The 10050-nt window shown below is 40.8% G+C and overlaps 1 protein-coding gene across 1 annotated transcript; it reads left to right on the top strand.

The window, feature by feature from the left end:
• Nucleotides 1–223: 223 nt before the first annotated feature.
• cdk9 (cyclin-dependent kinase 9 (CDC2-related kinase)) lies at nt 224–8274 on the top strand. Its single transcript, XM_022206769.2, has 8 exons — nt 224–361; nt 498–611; nt 1366–1447; nt 2775–2865; nt 3053–3219; nt 5988–6159; nt 7312–7460; nt 7554–8274. Exons 1-8 carry the CDS (start codon nt 225–227, stop codon nt 7917–7919), a joined length of 1278 nt encoding a protein of 425 aa, XP_022062461.2. The 5' UTR covers nt 224; the 3' UTR covers nt 7920–8274.
• The last annotated feature ends 1776 nt before the right edge of the window (nt 8275–10050 follow it).

Below are 10050 nucleotides of genomic sequence, written 5' to 3'. Positions count from 1 at the left end.
TGGAGACTGAGCTGAATCCAAGGCTTTGGCTTTGGTGTGGAGAGTGCAAGTTAGAGGGTTTTTTTTGTTTTTTTTTGTTTATTTGTTTGTTTGGGTTTTTGTTTGGTCTTTGTAGTGTGTGTTTGTAGATTTGATAGTTTGAACTAGGTCGGGTAAAGTCTGTAAGTCTACTGTCTGGTCCACACTCCGGAACAGAAGGTGGCGGTAATGCACCAAGAAGCTGGATGCCAACCGCCGTAAAACAAGAAGAAGAAGAAGAAGAAGAAGCTGAATCCAAACGCAGCATACGCAACAGGGTCGCGGCCACGAACGGGGAGAAGATGCAGCGAGACAAAACAAGCAACGCCGGCGGGGCTGAAAAGTAAAAAATACAGCCATTTATAATTGAATTTGTTAAACAGTTGTCATTTCGTTAATTAAATGAAATTAGGGCGTGTCTTTTATAGCCCTCGTTTGACAAAAACGTCTTAATAACGTGTGAGATGTCTTCTTTCCAGGCCCGACCGGGAGGCCGCCATTATGTCGAAATACTACGATGGAGTAGAATTTCCTTTCTGCGACGAGTTCTCGAAATATGAAAAAATGGCCAAGATAGGACAGGGGACCTTTGGGTGAGTAGACCAACATTTTGTGTTGTGGCTGTAACTGTGAGTTGTGCTAACTGCTAGCCTTAAGGAAAATAAAAGAGAACCAGGAAACAAGCGTCCTTCGTTTCCTTTAATCGGCTAATATTTTTAAAAGCATATAATAACTACTGTCTGATAAGAAGGCTTGTTTTTGGTAGGTGGCAGCTGATAAAGTCCAATTTTTCTGTATACCAGCTGAATTAGGTGCTACTCCTGATGGTACAACGGATGTAAGCCGTTATGAGTTGCCAGCACTACAAGATTGAGTTAGCGAGATATGTTGAGCCTGAATCCAGAGTTTTCAGTAATATGTAGTCCACAGCTAATTTGTCCCAATAAAGGTTCCGTTTAGAATTTGGGCCTTAATTCTTCCCTAAGATACATCAGGTCGACTCGGAACCTATATGCATTGAGCTTGTATGATCTGATGTAGAGAGCAACTAAATATGGTTTTGTGTTTAGTCCTGATTTGCTTCCATGTTCGTTTTACACTGCTAGTAGTGCAGTTAATACAACAGAGATTGCAAAATTCATCACCCTTTTGTTTGCTTGTTTTTTATCGCAGTGAATATTCAGTCAGTACTATCGATTTCAGTGATAGTCAGTGAAACGGTTCATATATATATATATATATATATATATATATATACACACAAATAAATTAAGGCTGTCAACTAAGAGAACATGCTTAATGTTTTGCTGGCTGTTGAGTTGTAACGTTCTGATCTGTTTTTCCTAGGGAGGTGTTCAAAGCAAAGCACAGGCAGACGGGGAAGAAGGTTGCACTCAAGAAAGTTTTGATGGAAAATGAGAAAGAGGGGGTAAGAAAAATTTATAGACTGATGGTTAATTATCTAGTCTGTTATGCTGAAAACTGATATTGTCTGGCCAGTCTCAGATTCTTTGTATGGTCTCTGTGTACTCCCTGTCACAAAGCCTGAATGCTTTGGAAATCGTTCAACCTTTAATCCTTGATTATACTGCCTTGTGGACGTCCATACAGGTAGCTGTAGACACCATGAACATGTAGTTGTGATTATTATGCTACTTTATAATCCGATTGGAGTCAGTTGGCATGGTTGCATTCCATACATGCACAGTTGAACAGCATCTGTATGTTCCAGACATGCACCATAGTGCTCAGCATGTGCACCACTACCTGCTAACAGAGTCGCCATGCAGACACAGATTTTGGGATCCACATGGAGTCTTGTGGACTTGGGTAGATAACAAACATTGGTCTTGAGTTGCTTACAGCGAGTGTCTGCACCACCTATCAAATGTTAATTTTCGACACAGATAATCTGGACTGGTATGCCTGCTTGCTGATTGGTGTGACCGCAGGCATAATGCCAGCTTCTCCCTCAAACACCTTTGTTTTTATTGGTCACCCAGCAAGCAAATCTATTCAGCCAACAACCAAACCATAAATTCCTTTGGTGAGAAACTCTCTGTGTGCTGCTATCCCTGTTTGTATGATCACTTGCATTTCATCTACAAAGATGTGCAAAAGTCATGCAATTCTTGTGAGAGATTGGAAAGGCAGTGAGATGCAGGTAGGAAGAGGCCAAAGCAAGGTGGAATAAGACCAAAAACACATGTAGAATGGGAAGCAGAGTGGGCTGGCTGGAGGGGAGAAGATACAGCTCACTTTTGATGTATATCTGTCCTGGTTGTGCCCCTGCGTGAATACAGCATGGTAACTGGTAAAATGTAAATACATTTTCTTTGTGGTGTGAGTGAACAACAAATTTTAAGAGCTACTTATGAGAATCCATAATCTGGCCTGTAGGAGACACAAACAGACGGAGCGCAAACATATACTCAGGTCACTACATCTTTTGTTGAAAGGCAGAACAAAGGAAGTGGTAGAATTGTCACTCACACACACTGTTGTAGACATCCATCACAACTGGAAAAACTGACTTCCTGTTTATTGATTTACTGTAATTAGTGCAGCTGAGCACACATACTTGTCCTGTCTCTTGCTGTCACATAACCGATAGGAATGGAGCCCTGAACTTATCTGGTGCTGTTCACCTTAGTGGGTTTAAAGTCTAGGATTTGTCCATTTGCTAGACATCCTCCCTTAACCACTTAAGCATGGCAGTCACTTAAAGAAGTTGCTCTCTGGCCTTTTTGTTTCAGTTCCCCATCACAGCTCTGAGAGAGATCAAGATTCTTCAGCTACTCAAACATGAGAATGTGGTCAATCTGATTGAGATCTGCAGAACCAAAGGTTGGTGACATGTAAAAAATTCATTATTGAATGGTGGAGGTTCAATTTTCTGTCTGTTGTTTTCATCTATCATGTATACATTAAGAAAGTATACCTGGCTGTAATGATGGCAACATGAAGCATATGTTGTGTAAAATTAGTCTGTTGGTAGATATTTCATTTATTTTTCCTCTCGCTGTTGGTGAAGCTACTCAGTTCAACAGATACAAAGGCAGTATCTACTTGGTGTTCGACTTCTGTGAACATGACCTTGCTGGGCTGCTGAGCAATGCCAATGTGAAGTTCACCCTGGCAGAGATTAAGAAGGTCATGCAAATGCTGCTAAATGGATTGTACTACATCCACAGAAACAAGGTAAGGGTTAAGCAAAGATGACCACCAATAACTTCTTTCACCATAAAATTGTTTACAGATTTAGGATCTAAAACAGTTCATAACCTTATTAGTATTAGGAAAGGTGCATATCAGGGCTCCAGACTAACTTTTTTTCCTAGGAGCACAGTGGCCCCTAACTTAATATTTTAGGAGCACAGGCAGAAAATTTAGGGGCGCACACCAAAATCGACTTGCAAAGTAAATATTCACATTTCCTCTCATTTTCACTGTATAAATACTTGCACAATAAATGCGGAAACTATGTTTTCAACTAACAATTTATTGTGCAGCAGTTGATACAACATAACAAGAAAAGCACTCTGAGAGCACTCTGAGAGCACAGTACTCCACCAAGGCTGCTCAGTTGATGTATCATTTCCGACGGATGAAATCTGTAATAAAAATGACCTTGTGCTGAGTACAGGCATGTGTTATGCGTGTGCACATTATGTATTTATACTGAATCACGTGTAAATTACTCTTACAAAAGTCTGGTGATCAATTCATCACTTTTTGCAAGCCTATGTTTTGCTAGTGTTAAAATAACTGTTTCCCGCAGGCTTTTATTTTGAAGGCATATTTTTAATGCTACAGGCTTTTATTTTGTGACCATTTCAGCGGCACAGGAAGTGTTTCTCTAAGAAGATGCTGCTGAAAAGTCTGGAAATCCACGTAAAGTTGAAAGAAAACGGTTTCACACTGTTGCTGTCTAGCAAAGAATATGTCTAAACTTATAAGCAGCTGGAATGGAGACAAGAAAGGAGTGAAGGACAGAAAAGTGTTCAAAATAAGGCTGAACGTAAATAAAGGCCTTGTGAAACATCAGGAGCTTTACCGTCATTCGCCCCTCGCTCTCACACACATTGGCTGTGTCCAAAATGGCATACTAACGTACTACTCATACTAAGTGTTACGTCAAAATAAGTATGTAGTGCGTTCACATTAGATAGTATGAAAAGACTGAGTATTCGAGAAATACCCGGATATATACTATTTCCAGAAAATTTTTAAGTATGCGCGGTGACCACACGAGTCATACTCAACCGCCCCATAATGCTTTGCGAGCTACCCACTGAAAAGGAAGCCTCTGCGGGATCTGTGGCCGGACAGGGGGGATTTTTATTTATTTTATGTGGTTAAGTAGTCATCCTAATCACCCCACAAATTTGAGAAATAGGTGTTTTCTGACCAACGTTTTAAATTTGTCAGACGCCTCACAACGTGCTACTGAATGCTAGCAGCTAGTTGCAGCAGCTCGCTTTACATACAGAACAAGTAGCAGCTACCTCCAGTAGCCTGCAGCTACAATTGAAACGATTCGCATAATCTGGCTAATAACTGCATGAGGAGTGCCGGCTTGAAATTGCCACATTAATTATGCGACTGTTTGTTAGCGTAAAATCGACCTGAAGCCAGCATTCAGCAGAGATATTTGATAGCCGTACTTCCAGTTTTTGTCGTCGGAGGTTTGAAATGCATTATGGGAAACGTAGTAGTATACTACAGTGTGAACGGTTGGCATTCTAATCATACTTATAGTACGTAGTATACAGTATATACTCATTGAGTATGTAGTACGTTAGTATGCCATTTCGGACACAGCCATTGGCCCGCCTTCTTCTTCTTTGGTGTTCGTCTCCTTTCTTCTTCTTTTGGAGTTAATGTCGGTTAAACCAACTCATTTGTGCATTACTGTGTACTGGGTTGAAGTGTGGAGCAGAAATTTGTCGGCAACAAAAAATATTCAATAGTGATATAAAAAAAATTGGCAAATTTACTGGTCGCACATGCGCGAGTAGATGGAAAATTTACTCGCACTCGCTCAAATTTTGTTCACAAAATGCGACCATTTAGTCGCAGTCTGGAGCCCTGCATATTGTATTTTACTGAATGCTTGCTGAATAGTCTCAACAGTGAGTTTCACTCACAACAGTCACTGTTATTTATCCTGGATCCAAGAAAGTTTTCTAACCCTGTATCATGTAGATATCATCATGCAGGTGTCCCAAACACACCTAGTTTTGACTGTAGCTAATCTTAACATCAAGGAGATTAAGTGACACATTAATTAATATGAATACAGGGTTCTCGCCAGCGCATTTCAGCGTAACGGGCCATTACGCTGTCAGTTTAAAAGATTACGCTGTCATTAGGGCCGCTACGCTGCCTTTCAAGTTGTGGTATTGTGTTTTGAGCACATTTGCTTTCGTAATATTTCCATATTTATGTGAGAAAACTTCTTTATTGGGGCAGTTGGCCCTGTGAAAGAGAGTTATTTTGACAGATAACTCCATGTGCATTTGTTTTTATCGACTGGGTGCCTATCTAGGTAAATTTATGTCTCCCCACCTCACTGACCCGTTCCCATGTAAAATTAAGAGTCGCTTCCAATCTCGGGGTTTCAATTAGCACGTCTCGGTTGTTTCCGTGATGCCACGTATGGTGAAGTGACCTAAATCACGAGCATTTGGAGCATCTGTGTGACGGTCATTGGCTGACATCTGGGCCGTCCGCTCGCGAGATTTAATGAAGGCTAGTGCGCGTGCGCATAGCAGGGTTCTCGGGATCTGCCATTACGCTGTAAAAAAGTCCTGGTGAGAACCCTGGAATGATTATTATACAGCTTCAGGCCACCAGGGTGCTACTTGTGAGCTGTAATGCATTGGAACTTGTTAATTTATTTGATATCATATGTGAAATGCTCTTTTGTTTGATTATTTGTTAACCTCATGGTTCTGTGACCTCAGATCCTTCACAGAGATATGAAAGCAGCGAATGTGCTCATCACCAGAGATGGTGTCCTGAAGCTGGCAGACTTTGGTTTGGCTCGAGCCTTCAGCCTCGCTAAAAACAGCCAGGGAAACCGTTACACAAACCGTGTGGTCACACTGTGGTACAGACCTCCAGAGCTGCTGCTAGGTAAGAGACAACCACAAAACTTCACAGTCAAACTCTAGTGAACACAACAAGCCAAAAAATGTACAGACACTACTGTCTCCCACAGTCAGACATTCAGTAAATAGATGCAGGGCTGAAGGTATATGCCTCTGCCCTGAAGGAGGAAGAAACCGAGGATGCTATGGCGCTATTCACTGTGCCAGAGGACTGTTTCATTGGTCTGCATGAGTAAAGTTGTATGGACAGCTGTAATGGCTGGGTCCTATCATATCACCAGAGCAAGCTTTACACACTGCTGTAGTGTACACTTTGGCTACTAATATGATTTAGTTTTAGCATTTTAAGAAAATTAGTTTTATTTTTGACTGGCATTTTTCTGTTTTTTGCCACAGTTGTCCTCATTATAATTTGTAAAAAGTTTAGTTCTAAGCTGCATGATTAGTCAGCATAATAATGTCTTTTTCATTTTGTTTTGTTTTGAAATGCTTTATTCTTTCATATCACAATGCTAGTCATTTTTGGCATGACTCATTGGTCACAGAGCTAAACAGGTGGTTTGTACTTAAATTTCAACAGCAGTACACTGCAGCAGAGTGCTACCACCTGAAGAGAACACACAGGAACTAATGGGCACATCTGTTTGCCTATTTCCTGCTCTCTGAACTGGTATACTGTATTTTAATACAGCTGAATTAGCTGAATTACTGATAAAGCTGCTTTGGAGCCCTTGAAGGAATTTTCTGGAAGAAGTTCATCAGTTCCACCTTGGGCGATCTATTGTTTTCTTTTTCTATTGTTAGACCGCACGTTGTTTGAAGTAGTTCTTGAATTGCAGTTTATTAAGATGATATGTTAACCAGCAGTCACTTCAAGCTGCTGCTTTGCACTACTAAAATCATGATTTGAAAATTATGACTTCCTCTGACAAACTCGCCATACATTGGAGATACAGACAACAATTATGCTGTGAATTCATTCAGCTGTGTTTGCATCAAATTCAAAGCTGCTCACCAAGTTAGAGAACAGTCAACAACCAGAAGAAAATTAGTGGCTTTAGCCACTTCATGTCGTCTCCGTTGTATTAACCATGGTCAGACTATGAAAGGTTCCTTGGTATAAAAATATACCTCAAGACAACTTCAAGGTCAAATTTCTTCTTATTGTTTTTGGTAGGTGAGCGAGACTATGGCCCTCCCATTGATCTGTGGGGAGCGGGCTGCATCATGGCAGAGATGTGGACTAGAAGTCCCATCATGCAAGGCAACACTGAGCAGCACCAGCTAACTCTGATCAGCCAGCTGTGTGGCTCCATCACTGCTGAGGTGAGATGTCATTTTAGGTTGAAGCTGCATTACATGTCAGCACACATTTCATCTTTAACGGCTGGATCTTGACCTTTACCATTTTTCTATCAGGTGTGGCCTGGTGTGGATAAGAAATATGAGCTGTACCAGAAGATGGAGCTGCCTAAAGGCCAGAAGAGGAAAGTGAAGGACCGCCTCAAAGCTTATGTCAAAGACCCGTATGCCCTGGACCTCATAGATAAACTCCTGGTCCTTGACCCAGCACAGCGCATTGACAGTGATGACGCACTCAACCATGACTTCTTCTGGTCTGACCCCATGCCATCAGACCTGAAGAACATGCTTTCCACCCACAATACCTCCATGTTTGAGTATCTGGCCCCGCCCAGACGAAGAGGCCACATGCCCCAGCAACAGCCCAATCAAAACCGAAACCCCGCCACCACCAGTCAGACAGAGTTTGATCGAGTGTTTTAGTGGGTAATTTTATGATCAGTTGACCTGATTTGACATGAGGAAACTTTGTTCTCAGTTGCCCTAAAGTTCATGAAAGCTGCACATTCCGTCTTGACTTTAGCTGCAGTTTGTGTTCAACTGTTTGTGCGAGTTCATGGCAAAGGATGCAGGTTGCTCGGGTTCACCAGCATTAAGACTGTTGGGCTCACAGTTATGCAGAGCCGTTTGCAAGCAAAGCTAAGAAGATAGTTTGGGTGTGTTTACCCAAGTTTTAACTTAGATGACTATGTTTTTTAGTCCAGTATGTTAGTTTTTTGCAGTTTCACATTTGTCATATTATTTTTTTTCTATGATAAATACATTTATTTACAGGTTGTGCTCTGTTTCAGGGTCTTCATTTGTAATAACTAATTTAAGTTTTATTTAATCTATTTACAAGGTAAGTATACACAGCCGAATGTGGTATACCAAAAATAAAATGTTCATTTTCTCAAAGCCTATTTGACTGCATGTGATCATGGTATTTCAACTTAAAGATTCTACATATAAACTAAATAATCCCTTTGCAGAATATGATGCATTTTGTTGATCTTAAAGAGTAAATCAAATGTTTTAATGAAAATAAATTTGCAAGACATGGACAGCAACAACAATGAAATGCTGCATGTTCTCTGGCATATACAGAGAATAGACATTTACTTACACTTTTAAGGACCATGTATATCATGACAGTCTTGAGTTTTCAACAGCTCCTATAATGGTCACTGAAACGTACATCTTTGTCAAAAAGAAATAATCACACATTTTGACAGATTTTTCATGTCTTCCAGAGATATGAAAAAGTCTTGTCAAAAACAGATAAGAGTTTTTGGACACCCCATGCATTTCTGAAATATTGCATAAAGAATCAGTCTTGGGTCTTCAAGTGCAATTTCTTGTAGTACAGTCACAGCCAAAATGCTAAACACATCCTTTAAAAAGCCATAAAAATCTTAAAATTGATTCTGTAAAAGTACATAAGATATTTTGAGTATTGGGTAATTTGATACCGGTGATTCACTAATGAAGGTTGTGCTTTTATTTTTTTTAAAAATGTTCCTGTGCTTTGTGTCTATATAAAGCCAGCACACTTGAAAGTTCTTCAAAGACAAAATGGCCAAAACAAGGAACCTAACACAGGAAACACTGCTGAAAACACAGATTCTCAATCACGAACTGCACAGCTGCCACCAGGTAGGCAGGAAGTGCAGATGTAGTCTTTCAGCAGTTGAATACACTGCAGAAATACAGATGAACCACCAGGTTTGTTTGGAAGACAAACCAAGATCTGGGCATCCAAGGATTTCTTCAGCAAGAAATGACCACATCCTGATTCATATGTGCAGGGAAAACCAACAAATGATGTCACAGGAGCTTCAGCAGCAGTGGTCAAACCAAACTGGTGTCCAGTGTTCCACCTGCACTGTACGTGATCGGCTTTTAGATCATGGCTTAAAGTTCTTCTAGGCTGTCAAAGAAGCCTCTGATCAATGAGAGACAGAGGTTAGCTTGGCATTGTTGGACCCAAGCACACAAGAACTGGACTGCCAGGAATTGGAAGAAGATTCTGTGATCAGATGAGTCCTGTTTCCAGCTTTATCTTCCTCCTGCTAATGTGAGGGTACTCATAAGGCCAGGCGAAGCATTAGCTCCAGCATGTACAGTATCTACTGTCAAGCATGGTGGAGGCAGTATGATGGTTTGGGGATGCATGAGTTCTGCTGGTCACCTCACTGTCTGTGATGGAACACTGAACTGAAAAATAGACAGGGTGTCCGCTTCAAAATATACTGCGGAAACATTTGTTAATAAGTATAAAGTGATTGGTACAGCTGTGTCACTGTTAGGGTCAGAAATAAAAAACAAACTATGACCTGCTAATGAGAGATGCTTGGTCAGAATGGCCAAGAGTCAACCAAGAATCATGCAACAAACCGGTAATTGAGGTGAAATTGGCCAAAAAAAATACTAATATTTAGTACAGCCAGTAAACTTACTTTCAGACATTTAAGCATTGCTGTTTACAACCAGGGTGCATAGTGCAGTAGTGGTTAGCACTTTTGCCTTGCAGCAAGAAGATCTCCGGGTCAAATCCCATCCTGGGCCTGAGATC

The sequence above is a fragment of the Acanthochromis polyacanthus genome, chromosome 18, assembly GCF_021347895.1.
Source record: "Acanthochromis polyacanthus isolate Apoly-LR-REF ecotype Palm Island chromosome 18, KAUST_Apoly_ChrSc, whole genome shotgun sequence".
In the NCBI taxonomy this organism is placed as follows: Eukaryota; Metazoa; Chordata; class Actinopteri; family Pomacentridae; genus Acanthochromis; species Acanthochromis polyacanthus.
Note: the sequence above shows the minus strand (reverse complement) of the source record. Positions and strands in the feature narration are given on the sequence as shown.

Coding starts and splice junctions, on each gene's coding strand:
- cdk9 (XM_022206769.2), top strand. CDS start 225: ATGCCAACCGCCGTAAAACAAGAAGAAGAAGAAGAAGAAGAAGCTGAA. Junction 362..497: donor AACGCCGGCGGGGCTGAAAA/GTAAAAAATACA, acceptor TCTTCTTTCCAG/GCCCGACCGGGAGGCCGCCA. Junction 2,866..3,052: donor TGAGATCTGCAGAACCAAAG/GTTGGTGACATG, acceptor CTGTTGGTGAAG/CTACTCAGTTCAACAGATAC.